The following is a 15,687-nucleotide window of genomic DNA, read 5'->3' as shown; positions in this document are numbered from 1 at the left end:
GTTTCAGATGGAGAGGGAGAAAGAGGAGACCCATGCTCCAGGAGGGGAGGAAGTTTGCCAGTTCTCAAGCTGGCGGAGGCCTGTTGGAAGGGGAAGACTCCAAAAGGACCACTGTGAAGGTGAAGGTCTGGCTGGGGTGCATTCCTCCACAGGAGACACCACAGGGACTGCCGGATGATCAAGGGCCAGTTCCCTGTTACTGTGCCTCTGCGGGTTTAGGAGTCTGGTGGATGCGAAGCAGGCAGAAGATGGGTGCAGATTGGTCTCCACTTAGGTGGTGATCTCCAGCAGGATGGGGGTCCTGCTTAGAAGCAGGGGAGTCCCATTCGAGTCAGGGCACCAAGGAAAGGCGAGTGACTCACCCAAGACAGACATTTAACCAAGAGATTTTATTGGAGGGCTGCCCCCAAGGAGAGGCAGAGAGCAGAGAGGGAAAAGAAGGAGGGCAGAAAGAGGGAGAGAAAGGGTAGAGAGAGGAAAGAAAGAAGAGGAAGACGGCAGAGAGAGGAAGAGAGCAGAAGAGGAGGGCACACAGGGAGAGCGTGTGCTTACAAGCTTCAGCTTAAGAAGGGTTGCATAGGGGACGTGGCGGGTGCTGATTGGCAGGGTGACTCAGGAACAGCAAGCAGACACTGTGTCCTGCAGGGATTGGTTAAGGAAACCTTTGAATTTGGTGCTCTTGGCTTGGGGCCCTTTGGAGAGGAGCGGGAGGGGTAAGGGATTCCATGATGTTCTCTGAGAAGGGGGAGTCTCCCACACACCCAACAATCTGCATCTATTATATCAGTATTGTTGATGAAAAGACTATTGAGCCCATTCGCCCCTCTAAAATCCTGGGATGGAGTCTGTTCCTAATATTTCCTTCAGTCTCCTTGTCTTGGCTCTGTTTTCATTTTGCAGAGTGACCTATTATTGTCCTTCTCCTCTCCTGCTTTTACTTTTTACCTGGAAGATATTTCTCTCACTTATTCCACTTTACACTTAAGTACTCTATAAGATAAAAAGGCAAGCTAAAAGACAATACTTGGTGGACACAACAGCACCAAGGACAAATGCCATACAACATAATTTACTTAGAGCTCTGGCTACCAATGGTTTTAAATTTTCATTTTTCTCACCAGAGAGGCCTCCTGCACCCTTGAGAAATCCTTCAGCAGGGACCCCTCTCTCCTTCAAATCCTTCCATTTTCCTTAGGCAGAACCCAGAATGGTGGCTTCGCTCTGAGCTATGTCCCTTCCCCCATACACACCCTGCCCATCCCCCACCTCTGATTCCTGCAAATTCCAAGGCCTGCCCTTGAAGTTTCACCTCCCTATTCTCAGCTGCAGTGGGGAGACTTAGGACTGCTACTGCTGAGCATTTGGCGCTCAACTGAAGTCAGTCCCCTCCCTGAAAATCCCAGAGCACCATCTTTCCCAACTTTGTCGCTCCTTATCTGTCTTATTTATCTGAAGCCATTCATGCATGGGCTGGCCTCTGGCACTGGCCTCCTTGTTGTTTAAACACTCACAATGGTAGAAACAGAACTCTCATCATCCATATCTATTTTCCTCTCCTTTGATTCATTTCCACATCCTATCTACCAAAATCTTTAACACTAAAATGGGCATGGAACACAGCAAGTGAGACTTGTAGCTGTGTAAAGTTTTCTTTAAAGGTATTACTAAGCATTTACGCTTTTACCCATATTTCTATATCGCTTGCTTCAAGAACCATGCAAAACAGACCTTGGGTAAGAAAGAGATTTTTCTCTTGAGGTTGTTGTTCACGCAAAATTCTTGTGAAATTATCTGTTTTCCCTGTTTTAATTTCCCTCAGTTTGCTCCTTGACCCACTCTCTCCTCACCCAGTCGGTAGTCATTTTTCCCTGAGGGCTTTATCAGCAGTGCATAAATGGCCAGGAATCTGGATGTCAGGAATGGAAGTGGAACATTAACTTTCTTCTGTGTCTTTTTTGTGGTGGTTGTTATTCCAGTTTTTTTTTTTAATTTCAAATTCTTTCTTTGGGGATCCAGGTGTAGTTCAGTAGTAGTGTGCTTGACTAGGATGCATAACACTCTGGGTTCAACTCCCAAAACTAAATTATTTTTTTCTTTTTACATTAAAGAATACAATACTTACATATTTTAGGGGGAATGAATATTTATCCCAAGATTTCTCTTTGCATGGAGTTCCTGGTTATTTGACTAAATTAAAAAATAATCAAATAAAAAAAACTTTTCCATCAACTACAGAGAAAGAGCAAATTTTTAAACATGCTATTGTTCCAAATCTTTAAGACATAGTTTAGGAAAAAGGGTAATTTACAATAAAAAGTACAGTATTCTCAATAAGAAATCCTTCCTGACTTGGTTATGTTTATATTTGCCAATTAGAATGTTTCTAATGGCACTTCCCAAATAGATTTCGAAAACAAAACAAAACAAAAAGTTAACCAGTTGGAAATTTAAAACCCAAATTTTTCTAAGAAAAGTAAAAAAAAAAAATTATGTTTTCAGAAAATTAATCCCTGGAGAGTCTAACAAGTTGCTTGTTTTTGTCCTGTTTTAGAAAAATTACTTCCTACATTTTCACTTCCAGAAGTGTTGAATTCTCATTTAAAAAGTGATCTATCTATGTTCTGTTAGAGGGATGCAGTCTGCTAGACCTCTGATCTCTTATCCTTACCCCCAGGAAACACAGGACAAGCCTAGAGTTGCTGCATGCCATTGTTTGCCAGTTCACCTTCACCTTAGAGCTTCTCAACCAAGCTTAGGTAAATGTTCTAGTAACTCTCACCTGATGACTATACTGAATAACCTAGACCAGGTGTTCTCAATTGGGGAATTCTGAAGACCACTTGAAATATTATGCAATTTGTGTGTGTTTGAGTTTAGTGGGGTATGTGGTTTTTGTGGGAAAGTTCATACCTTAGGAAGCTGAAGTAGCCTGACATATTGAGCAGGATGAAATCACAAAAATGCTGAACCTATTAGACATAGGAGGAGAAAGGGATGACAGAGGATGGGAGACAGATAGGAACTGATCCAATTAATGACAGAACACTACAGTGCACACATTCTACCTACTAGACATCCAATAGAAATTTCCAACCTATTTTCATATTCCCTTAAGATCATATTCTTTACTGCCTCATAAACTCTCACTATGAATCTTGTCTTCACTGAACTAGCCTCAGTCTCCATTCCTTACCGCTGGCAAAACTATCTGAAACAATGGTTATCTGTAATAAAATGTTCTAAGAATCAACGAAATATGGGCTGGGGTTGTGGCTCAGTGGTAGAGTGCATGCCTAGCCCATGTGAAGCACTTGGTTCAATCCTCAGCATCATATAAAAATAAATAAATAAAATAAAGGCATTGGTCCATCTAGGACAAAAAAAATTTTAAATCAGTTGTTACAATAGATTGAAACCTTTTGAAAGGACATTAATATATTGTTGATCAAAGACATATGTTGTGGGGCTGGGGTTGTGGCTCAATGGTAGACCACTTGCCTAGAATGTGTGAGGCACTGGGCTCGATTCTCAGCACCACATATAAACAAATAAATGAATAAAAGTCCATCAATAACTAATAATTTTTTTAAAAAAAGACATGTGTGGATAATAAATACAAGGTATTCAGTCTCACTAGGAGTCAAAATATACAAAGTGAAATTTTAACTCTTATTCACCTAACTAATGGATGAATATTCTAAAAATAATATACCACACACACACAGACACACACATATATATTCACATACATTCACATGACTGTCAGTCAGTACAAGTAAAATTATTTAAATTGTCTTGAAGGCTTTCTTGACAATGCACATAAAAAATATTTTATATGACTTTTCAGACTCTTAAACCTAACAATTTCACCTTTAGAAGTTTTTCCTATTATGGTTGCATGCAAAAATTTTTGTGAATGATTGTTATGATAGCAAAAATACAGAATGTATTTATTTTCAAAGCATTTCAATCGAAAATAATCAGGAAACTATGGACAAATTCCATACATCAAGCAAAACCAGAAATGCAATTCTTTCTTTTTCTATTCATGTTCATAGGTATATTTTTTTTTCCTTTTCATATTGGTGCATTTTAGTTGTCTGTAATGATGGGATTTGTTGCTACATATTCATAATGCACACAATATAACAGTATAATTTGGCCAATATCACTCCATCATATGCATTTTTTTTAAAGAATTGAATTGGTAACCAAGAATATTGTTTTACAATCTACTTAAAATATTATATGATTGCTGGAAATATTACTTTTACAAGCAAAAATATGTTCTTAGAAAAAAATTTATCAGGCCAAATTTAAGAAACGTATTTCCTTCCTGATGTTAATAACTGCATACAGCTTGACAATCTCAAACAGGATTAGAGGGAAAGAGAAAGGAAGGAAAGGAGAGCCTCATTTCTAATTTATGCTGGTCATAATTCATACTAGTAATATATGTATCTATTCCTAGAAATAACAAGGAAATGGAAGCAAATATGAGGGATATTTTATTTATTTATATTTTATTTTATTTCTTCTGCATATTTCCAAAGTGTTATCTTAATGGCTTTTCTAAACATTAATTAATACATACCTATAAAATATAATTTTACTCTAGTATATAAATGCAACATGTAGAAATTAAAAGTTCCCTTTATATTAATTACTTGTTCTCAAATATATTCTATGATAATAGTTCAGTATACATTCATTGACATGTCTAATATAATTTTTTTGCACTGGGGATTGGACCCAGGCACACTTTACCAATCAGGTACATCCTCACCCCTTTTTATTTTTTTTAATTATTTTTTTTTTAAACTCGAGACAGGGTATTGTTAATTTGCTTAGGGTCTCATTAAGTTGTTGAGGCTGGCCTCAAATTTGCAATTCTTCTGCTTAGCCTCCCAAGTTTCTGGGATTATCAGCATGCACTACCATGCCCCACTTCTAATATAGTCCTGATATACAGTTAGACCCTGCAGTAACTTGAATTTGGATATACCATGATTGGTAATAGGGCATGAAGAGAGGGTAAAATTGACGCATGATATTTAAACTTGATTACTCAGTGAACAACTGTTTGTGGCACCAAAATAGGGGTGAGTCCTTGATGAATTTGGGCCATTTATCCAGCTAACCAAATAAGTTCATATCAGCCATTCCATTCATCTCAATAATATAACCTGGAATTTTATAGGAATAACTTGTATGGATTTTACTCATCATGTTATAATGGGGTTTAATTATATGCACATATTTAAGTACATGAAAATAAGTAAGTATATATATATTTATTTATATGTAGTATATAGGTACTGTAACAAAAATGCAAAACCACACGTATTTACTTTCTTTTCGTTTTATTTTTCTTGCTTTCTTCTTCTTCTTCTTCTTTTTTTTTTTTTTTTTTTTTGAGGCAGGGTCTTGCTAAGTTACTTAGGGCCTCAATAAGTTGATGATGCTGGCTTTGAACTTGTGATCCTCCTGCCTCAGCCTTCCAAGCTGCTGGGATTACACATGTATGCCATGCCACATGCTTAATTTTCAATGTACCTTTTTTGCTTAACAATATATGTCGGACATGTTCTTTCAAGTGAGTAAATGTAATTTTACACCATTATATTTTTTGCTGCTGCTTTATATTGCATTGTATGAATGATCAAATATTTCTTAAACCAATCCCTGGTAGGAAAATTTAAGGTTTTTCTTTTTAAAAAATTTCTGTTGCCACAACTACTAAATAATGATATTTTGCATAGTGGTATTTCTGTATGATACATCCCTAGAAGAAGAACTGACATGTCACAAAACACATTATATTTTAATGACTTGCAAAATGACTTGCAAAAATGTTGTACTGTTTTATATTCTCACAGGGCATGTGAATACTTGTTTTTCCATATTCTTGACAACTCAATTATTACACTAGCCAGCTTTCTCTTACTGGAACAAATTACCTGACATCATCATCTTAAAAAGAGAAAATGTTTATTTTGGTTCACAGTTTTTGAGGTTTCTTTGGTGCCTGTGCCAGTACAGTACATCACAGTGGGGATGCATGTCGGAGGAGGCTTCTTACCTCATGGTAGCCAGGAAACAGAAAGAGACCTATGCTCTCCGATCTTCCCTTTGCAGCATGTACCCAATGCCATAAAACATCACACTCGACCCCCTCTCTTAAAGGTTTCACCAACTTCCAATAATGTAAGCTGAGGACCAAGTCTTTAACACAGGAGCTTTTGGCGGACATTCCAGATCCAAAGTATGGCACTAACTGTAATCAATATTTTTCATATTTTCTAATTGTATAAATCAAAATTTAATACTCATTTATATTCTCCATGGATATTTATCTTAGTCTGTTTTGGCTCCTGTAAGAAATTACTATAGACTGCTGGCTTCAACATTTATTTCTCACACTTCTGGATTCTAGGAAGTCTAAGATCAAGGTACCAGCAGATCCAATATCTGGTGAGTGCTCACTTCTTGGTTTGTAAATGGCCATTTTCTCATTGTGTCATTACAGGGCAGACAGCAGAGAGTGAGAAAGTAAGCTCTCTTGTGTTTCTTCTTATAAAAAAATCTATTCATAGAGGCTCCACCATCTTGATCTAATTTCCTCCCAAAGGCCTCGCCTCCAGATACCATCCTACTGAGGATTAGGTTCCAATATATAAATGTTAGGGAGAAGCATACATTCTATTTAAAACAATCTAATTTTAATGTTTTCTTGGAATTCTATTATATGGTTGTTACATAATTAATTTAACCTTATCACTTTTGTAAGACATTTAGTTTGCTTCTGATTTGTTCCTATTATAAAAAATTATGTCCTTATATATCCCAATAGTAATTTTCTATTTTTGAATGGTACATACTATTTATGCAATTTAAATAGTTTTAACAGAATTGTGAAATTTCTTTTCTTTATCCCTTAGCAAAATCATCTGGGAGAATGCTAGGTTTGTGAGAATGTGCATGTCCATGTGCCCATCCTTGTAGGTAAGTCTGTGTAGCCTAGAACAATTATCTGTTCCCAACTCCCTTTTAGTGCTGCTTTTCACCTGTAGGTATTCAATATATATCCAGGTCCAAGTCAAAGGACAGATGCTGGGAACTGAGATCTACAAACTTCATTGTAGAAAATCTTATGAATACCATGAAATGTTTTCCTATGTTGAACAAATTGTAATGGGTTCATATACTCAAAGGAGATAACATATTTTACATGCAATTGCCTAAGTACTGCCCAGAAAGATAGACAGATTCAGATTTCATGACCTAGAAATATGTGAGAAAGTCCTTGGAGTAGTAGAGGCTATGCCATAATGGGCTTGCATTAAACCCACTTTCAGCCATACTGTCATCAATAGATTTAAATGCCCAACAAAGAAGCAAAAGACAGGGTAGAATAATTGATATTGGCACAAGGTCTGGGTTCAATTAGATTGCTCTTTTACATTCTCTCCCTCCATCTAGATCCTGCTCATCCTCTGAGAACCAGGTCATAGTCTTTTTACACAGGTCAAGACCCGAAAGTCCCCCTTTCTTTATGTCTTTTTCAAAATGGACTCATTTGAAGGAGGTTCTGACTTTCCAGGTGTCATGTGGGTGTTCTGACTCAGGAAATAGGTTTGGGGTCCTGCAGGTAGAAGAAGATGTAAGATTCAATTAGTATAGTAGATATGCTTTATTCAGTGGTAGTCACAGCCTTCAGCCTCCAGCTTCATCTCCAGCTCCTAGCCAGTTCCATTTTAGTCCTCATTTTGCCCCCATTAGCCCATTTGGCCTTCATTAACCCTCACGTCTTTTCCATAGGCCTTTTTTATATGCAGGCCAAACAAAGAAGGGACACTGCTAACAGGTTACATAAAGGGAGTGCATACTCACAAGTTAAAGTTTATGACCTTGACAACTGTCAGTACATATCACTATGGGGGTTGCCCCATATGCTATCACCATTTAGCTCAATTCACCGACTATTTTGTCTTGAATTAGTACCAAACCAGACAATGTCTGTTTTTGACTACAGAGCCACTGACATCCACACAGATAATTGTCCATGGCTGGAGTCATCAGTGTATCAAACACTGAATAGTATGGGTGTCTTACCTCCAAGGAATGGCTTGTTTATGGTTCACCTACAAAGGTAATGGGGCCTAGCAACTCCTGAAGTCTGTTTCTCCCACCAGCTTCTGGCACACTTGAGCCCCCTCTTGGCTCCTGTCAGCTTCTGGAACCCCTAAATTTCACAGGCATAACAAAAAGGTGGCCAGGAGCTCTCTTGGCCTCCATCCAAATTATTTTCCCAAGTCAGCTCTGCTTGACAGGCTGAATATAGTGAACTTGGTTCCTGGGCCTAGCTCTGCCATCAGCTGCCCATCAGCTGCTGCTGCTTAATTTTCAGCATTACCACTGGCCAGGTTTGCAGGCATTATTCTTCCTCATCCTCCTGGGACTCCATTAGCACTATGGAGGAGGACAGTGGGTATTTTCAAGATATTGGAGATTCTCCTCCAGTGACTATACTCTGGCTCTTAAGGCCTCTTCCTTATCTTGTAACTCCCTCATCTTGGCAGTCTGTGATAAAACTGCATCCGTTTTTGCTCTCAGAGCTGTAAGAAACATTTATCCCACAGCCCCAGCAGCCTTGCATGCAATTAATTCCTCAGTCTATTTCTTTGTTTCATCTGCACCACCATTGCAATCTTTGTTCTTGGCTGCAGGCTGGCACCTGTGTTCTGTAACCCATCATTCTGCAGCATGGCACCTGGGTTCTGTAACACATTCTTCTGCTGAGTCCATGTTCACCACAGGGCAATCAGAAGTATTCTATATGCTTACAGGAAATCCATCCATTTTATCCCAACTCTACAGAGGATATCATGCTAATAGGACCTTGGCAACCAAGTGCTACATGCTGCTTGGTGGCCATAGATCCCCCCTGTCTACTGGGGTTGAGGCATCTCTCACTTGAGGAACATCCTGCCAACTACACCAGCTGTCAGGCGATGGCTTTAACCCAGGTAATGAATTTGGGGTTTGGCAAGTGGAAGAAGATTCCAGACACCGTTAGGATAGTAGACATGCTTTATTCAGTGGTGGTCACAGCATCCAGCTTCAGCTCCAGCTCTAGCCAGGTCCATTTTAGTCCTCATTCTGTCTCCATTAGCCCCCATTAACCCATTTTGCCTTCCTTTACCCCCACATTTTTTCCAGAGGCTCTTTTTATATGCAAGACAAAACAAAGAAGGCACACCACCACCAGGTACATGAGGGGCGGGGGCAGGGCACATGTTCACAAATTAATGTTTACGACTTTGAGTATATACACTGAATCAGAGTGTTTCTGGCCTTGACTAACCAAAACATAACCAGTTCCCAGCCCTGGCTACACACTAAAAACATAACATAGTCCATCAGAAGTCTTAGTGAGGGAACCTAACCATAGCCATTTTGAGCCTGCCCCAACACCAGGTATAACATCTAGTTCCCCCTGTTACTATAATGAAATACTTGAGACGGAGTATTTTATACTGAAAGAGGTTTATTTAGCTCATAGTTCTGAAAGTTCAAGGGCATAGCACCAACATTGATTCCCTCTGGTGAAGGCCTTCTGGCAACAATACCACATGGTAAATGGCATTACAGCAAGAGTATGTGAGGATAGATCACATGGTGAGACAGGAAGCTGGAGAGCAATTCAGGAGTCACTCTTGCCCTTTTATAATAACCCTATTATGAGAACCAACGAGAATCCCATGAAAAGTCACATGAATTTCTTTTGAGGGCACTGCCCTCAATGACCTAATGACCCATTTCTTAAGATTCCATTACCTCCCACATAACCACACTAGGACCAAATTTCCAGTATATGAGCTCCCTTTGGGGCACACATAAACCATATTCAAAACATGACAGGGACTAACAGCTCTCTCAAAGCAGAGTTCTGTCCAGCAGTCCCAAACCATTATATATTGAGTTCTCTAGGGATTAAGTGCACACATTTCCCAGAAGATATAATAATGTGATCAAAGAGCAGTGAAATAAAATCTCAAGGCATGTGGGGTATTTTTTCCATTCCACAGATCCATTGAGCTCTTTATTTTCCTTCACAAAGGGGCATCAAAGATTATAGAAAACAAAAATATGTTTTCTATATGTTTTTTTCTCCTGCTATTATTTTTTAGATATTGCCACTAAGAGCTAAGCAATTTGTAAATTTTTTATTGCAAATTTGTGACTTTTACCAGCCTAAAGTAAGGTTGATACTATATATATATATTGTTGGTACCAGGGATTGAACCCAGGAGTGCTTAATCACTGAGCAACATTCCCAGCTCATTTTGAGATAGGATGTCACTAAATTGCTTAGGACCTTCCTAAATAGCTGAGGCTGGCTGGAATTACATGCATGTACCACCATGCCCCATCAATAACCAATATTTGTTGAAGACTTTATATTTGCCAAATGCTTTACATCAGTGTTATTTATCATCAAGATTTCCCAGAAATTAACTCATAGACTTTTAAAAAAAATTTTAGTTGTTGATGGATCTTTATTTTATTCATTTATTTATATGTGGTGCTGAGAATTGAACCCAGTACCGCATATGTGCTAGGCAAGTGCTCTACCACTGAGCCACAATCCCAGCCCAACTCATAGACTTTTGATATCAACTCCTTTCAGATGAAGAAACTGGGGCTTACAATGTGTACCTGACAATTGATCAATTGGTGAATCTTCAGAAAGCACAAGTTCTTGGAAATGCCATCACAGAGTTCTAGAATCAAATATCGTTTTTCTTTGTTTTACCTGAATAAAATCATAATATAATAACAGCATCCCCCATCCCCCAACCTTTTTTTTTTGTACTGGGGATTGAAACCAGGTGTACTTTACACCAGCCCTTTTAAATTTTTTATTTAGAGACAGGGTCTTGCTAAGTTGCTTGGGCCTCACCAGGTTGCTGAGGTTGGCCTTGAACTTGTGATCCTTGTGCCTCAGCCTCCCAGTATTATAGGTATATGTGCTACCACACTCAGCCATGGTGCACTTTTAAAGCACTTTCTTTATGCCAAACACTGTTCTAAGTGCTTTATATATATTAATTAATGTAACCAAAGTAATTTTGTCTTTGCTTTTTATGACTTAAAAAATAGGACTTACTTTTTAAAACGACTATATAAGTATTAAAAATAGAGCTAAAGCTGCATTCAAAAATCTCACTACTGTTCCAGGCTCCTTTTAATTTTTACAACTACTGCCCAGCCTACCTGGCTCCAAAAGAGCTAAGGACAAGAATGCAGATGAAATGGACGCTGGGGGAGGGACAATGGATGGCGGAATTAGGGATCCTATAGCAGCAAACAGGAAAATTCAATTATTGAAAAAAGTAGAAAAGTTCAGTAGCTCCAGAAAAAGATGCACCCCCTCCATGGTAATCAGAGAAAACAGCGAATAACTTTTTTTTCTCCTTTGGAATAGGCAATAACAGAAAAGACTGACGGGGCCAAATGTATAAGAGGCGGGCGGGGAGGGAATCGAGGGCGGGCCCATATCTGCCGCGCTTTTGGTGGGAGTGGAAATTGGGGACCCGAGCTCACTGGTGACGTAGATCTCATGTGACCAGGAGTCGACGTGTGCAGAAGTCCTGCTAGTCTGGTCCTTGTTCCCGTCTGGGTACCAGCTCCCTTCGGCAGTGCAGGCGGCAGCGCCGGAGGCCAGCGGAAGGACTCAACTTGCTGGAATTTTGCAGGTTGGTGTCAATATGGATGCTGTCTGGGGATTTCTTGTGTGGGGTGGTCCTGCGGTGGAGACTTAAAGGAGTCCCAGGGAAGTCCATTTTTCCACTCTCACCTCTAGATCTGCAGGAAATGATGACCCTTGGGAAAGGAACTAGGGGTCCTGAGAAAAGATAAAGTAGACTTGTGAACATCTAAAAATAGTCATCCTGTGAGATCTGACCCCTTTGTCGACATTCACCCTGGCCGCAAATCCTGCCTCAGTTTTAAAGATAGTTTGGAAATAATCTGCTCTTCCCACTCCCTGAATAATGAGAGAGACGAGTTAACTTGCTCTATGGCGAAGAGGCGAAGTGGGGAAAACAAAAGATGGGAAACTTTCCATAACTGAAACCTTAGATGAGAAAAGCTACTTGTGCCTGGTCTCGGGTGCTGGTCGGCCCACCAACTACTCGCCCCACCCCCACCATTGCCTCCCTTCTCGGGTTTGTCCGCAGGTCTGTTAGAACCTTCCAAGGCCATAAAAGTAGGAAAAAGAAGCAGACCGGATCAATACCAGGTAAGTAAGAGGAACAATATAAAGACTCTGGGGGTGGAGGTGGGTGAGGGTGGGGTTGTAGGCCCCACTGTCCCTTCTCCCTTCTCCCCTCCCCCCCTTCCTTTCCCCCTCCAAGCCAACCTTCTGCGTTCCGGGAGGGCCCCGTGAGGGAGAAAGGGTTGGGGAGGGCTGCGAGGCGGGAAGGAGGGCCTTGGAAAAAGCTAGAGGGAGGGACGAGAGAAGGGAGGCGCGGCGGAAAGTGGAGGTAAGAGGGCGGGGTCAGGGAAGCACTGATTGCTGACTGGGCTTCTCAGGTGGAAGATATTTGATGACGTCAGCTCTGAAATTAAAAAAAAAAATAAAGCAAATGCCGAGCCCCTCAGTGTGGAGCACCTGTACATTCTCCAAGCCTATGACTCATTGTCTCCTTGTTTCCTAGAAGTAATTGCATTCAAAGAGGAATAAGCAGGAAAGAAGAAGGAGAGGCACAAGATGAAACCCTGTCAGAAAATTGAAGAAAAACCAGACAATGAGAATGAACCAAAGCTGGAGGAAGAGCCAAAGCCTGAGGAAAAGCCAGAGGAAGAGGAAGAACCAGAGGAGGAGGAAAACGCAGAAGAAACTTTTAGAGAAAGGCTGATTCAATCTCTCCAGGATTTTAAAGAAGATATACATAACAGGCATTTGAGCAATGAGGATATGTTTAGGGAAGTGGATGAAATAGATGAGATAAGGAGAGTAAGAAACAAACTTATAGTGATGCGTTGGAAGGTCAATAGAAACCATCCTTACCCTTATTTGATGTAGTTTACCTTGATTTCTGTTTTATCTGACATTAACATTGCTATGTAGCTTTCGTTTTATTAGCATTTTTCCTGATATATCTTTGCCCATCTTTCTACTTTTAACCAGTTGCTATTAGTGTTTTTAGATATAGCTCTTGTTATCTGCATCTCATTGTTTATTGTATTTTGAACCTATCTGCAAGTCTCTGTCTTTGAATAAGAAAGATTTACTCACTGTAAAAAAGAGGTTCCTGTTAGCATATAAAATGGGGGGAAAAGGTTACTAAATAATATGTGAATATCATATTTTTGAATAAGGTAAAAGTACATTTGTATATTACATATATGCTCATTAAAACTTGGGAAGAATAAGAGACAAAAAGTTAAGGCAAGCTGGGCATGGTGGCACGGCCTATAATCCTAGCAATTTGTGAGGCTGAGGCAGGAGAGGAGGACCACAAGTTCAACACCAGCTTCTGCAACTTAGGAAGACCCTGGCCATAAAATAAAAAAGGCTGGGGATATAGCTTAGTGGAGAATTGAACTCCTTTGTTCAGTTCTCAGTGCTGCCAAAAAAAAAAAAGTTCAGTTTCAGTGATGGAATTATGAATACAATCGTCTGCTTGTTTGTATTTTCCATATTCCTAAAATGAATACACATTATTGTTGCTAAAATAATAAAATTTTATAACTAAAAAGCAATAACCTATAGCATTTATCTGTTTATTTCTGAAAGTACTGAGGCACTTATTATTCATTGACCAAATATTAGAAACAAATGTGAACTTAAAAGTACCACCAGATCACTTAGCTGAAACATTAAATTTTACATCTTTTCTCATCAGTAAAATAACAATCTCACAGGAATCTCATAGGAGCCAAATTAGGTAATTACTGAGAACAGTTTGACAGGGCTTTGTCTCCATCTGCTCATGCAGAATCCAAACTCCCTAAGATTTGTTTCAGCTATTTGGAAAGATGGAGAGAGTAGTTTCTCACCTCTATAATGCTTTTTTTTTTTTTTTTTTTTTTTTTTTTTTGCGGGGGAGGGGTGCTCTTCATGCCTCCAGAACATACTTCAAGGTTACAACAGTCCTACAGATGCTGGTGGGGTTGGAATTCAAGGTGCAGTGAGATAATTTTCAGGTGCTCACTGCCATTTTTATAAGAAAAGGAAAAGGCAGCCACCTGTTGTTCAGAAAGGGAGTGATCATGTAGGATGAGGAAGGGCTCCCCCAAGTCATACTCCCCTCTAGGTGGGTGTGACTTTTGTTTCTCTGCCTCTGGGCTGTTTGCCAGGCTGTCCTAGACAGGTTTGTGTAGAGGACAGCAATCTCCTTTGCAGGTCAGAGTTCTAAACTTCCTTTCCCCGTTTTCCTTCTCAGGAGGGGCTTGAAGGGAACTTTTTATAAGGAACAACATAGTACTTCAAAATTCACTAATGAGAAACATTAGTAGTGGTAGTCTTTGTCCCAGATATGACTGCTCTGGATGTAATCAGATAATTAGGGTTTAAAGTAGCAGGGCCTGATGGTAGGGGAAGATGATTATTGATAGTACACAAATATTATAAATTGTAATGTTCATGTACTAAATTGTTAATAAATGATTTCAGTTTACAGCAAGTGATGTTAGTTTAGATTTGGGTGATGTTATAAAATTTCCTTTCCAAAAATTATTAAAATTTCATAAATGAGTCAGTTTGAAGTAGAACACAATATTAATAGCATGGGTGGTACACAGATATGGCAAACTCATCCTGGTAGGAAACAGTTCCCTAGCATAATTACTTTAGGGCTAATGTCTGCAAACACTTGCCAAGAACGGAAGAATCTGAAGTTTTACCCTACTTAAAGCTAACAACTTAGCCTGCTACCATTTAATGGATGCTGGCAGAAGACCTAGGCTTCTGGGTCAGAGATTAAGGGCATTATTACAGCAAAAGCAGTAGGCAGAGATTCGTGTTGGTTTGTATTGGCTCCCTTTGATTGCCAAATCTCATGGGTCAACATGGGACCCATGATGAATGCTTGAACATGCAGTGTTTTGCATGACAGGAAAGAAACCCTGAGTTTGGGGAACTGCCTGTATTCATAGTAAGCAGAAGCAAGCATGCTCTCTGTTCAGGGAAAGATGTTTCCCCAGCCCTCAAGGTTACTTGCTGCAAACCCACTTGAAAAATTATCTGCCTCCGTGAAGAATGGTCAGGGCCTTACATTCTTGGCATACCCAATAAGAACATGCAGGGACACTCAGTCTTTGGCAGATTGCCACTCCCAATAACAGTTTTCTTAGTACAATAAATCCAAATGTCAGTTGCAAGCATTAAGATAAACAGTCATTAGCCAAGCGTGGTGGCGCACGTCTGTAATCCCAGGGGCTTGTGAGGTTGAGGCAGGAGGAACACAAGTTCAAGGCCAGCCCTTGGTGAGGCCCTAAGCAATTTAGCAAGACCCTGTCTCAAAATAAAAAAGAAAGGCCGGTGTTGTGACTCTGTGGTTAAGCACCCCTGGGTTCAATCCAAGATACAAACAAACAAAAACACAAGAAAAAAGAAAAACAGTCATTGAAGAACTTTAAAATTACAATAAGACAAAACTACCATGGCATTCCTAA

At 39.7% G+C, this 15,687-nt stretch overlaps 1 protein-coding gene across 2 annotated transcripts; it reads left to right on the top strand.

The window, feature by feature from the left end:
• The first annotated feature begins 11,625 nt into the window (after positions 1-11,625).
• On the top strand, positions 11,626-13,776 carry Tceal9 (transcription elongation factor A like 9). 2 transcript variants are annotated; one of them, XM_077107211.1, is made up of 3 exons: positions 11,626-11,762; positions 12,246-12,307; positions 12,729-13,776. In XM_077107211.1, the coding sequence occupies exon 3, from the start codon at positions 12,779-12,781 to the stop codon at positions 13,091-13,093; it is 315 nt and encodes a 104-aa protein (XP_076963326.1). In that variant the 5' UTR covers positions 11,626-11,762; positions 12,246-12,307; positions 12,729-12,778; the 3' UTR covers positions 13,094-13,776. The 2 variants fall into 2 exon arrangements, with proteins under 2 accessions (XP_076963326.1, XP_076963325.1); XM_077107210.1 differs by having other exon boundaries at positions 11,627-11,762; positions 12,726-13,776.
• Positions 13,777-15,687: the final 1,911 nt, after the last annotated feature.

Source organism: Callospermophilus lateralis, chromosome X (genome assembly GCF_048772815.1).
Source record: "Callospermophilus lateralis isolate mCalLat2 chromosome X, mCalLat2.hap1, whole genome shotgun sequence".
Lineage (NCBI taxonomy): Eukaryota > Metazoa > Chordata > Mammalia > Rodentia > Sciuridae > Callospermophilus > Callospermophilus lateralis.
The sequence above is the reverse complement of the archived record's forward strand: the minus strand, read 5'-3'. Positions and strand labels throughout refer to the sequence as shown.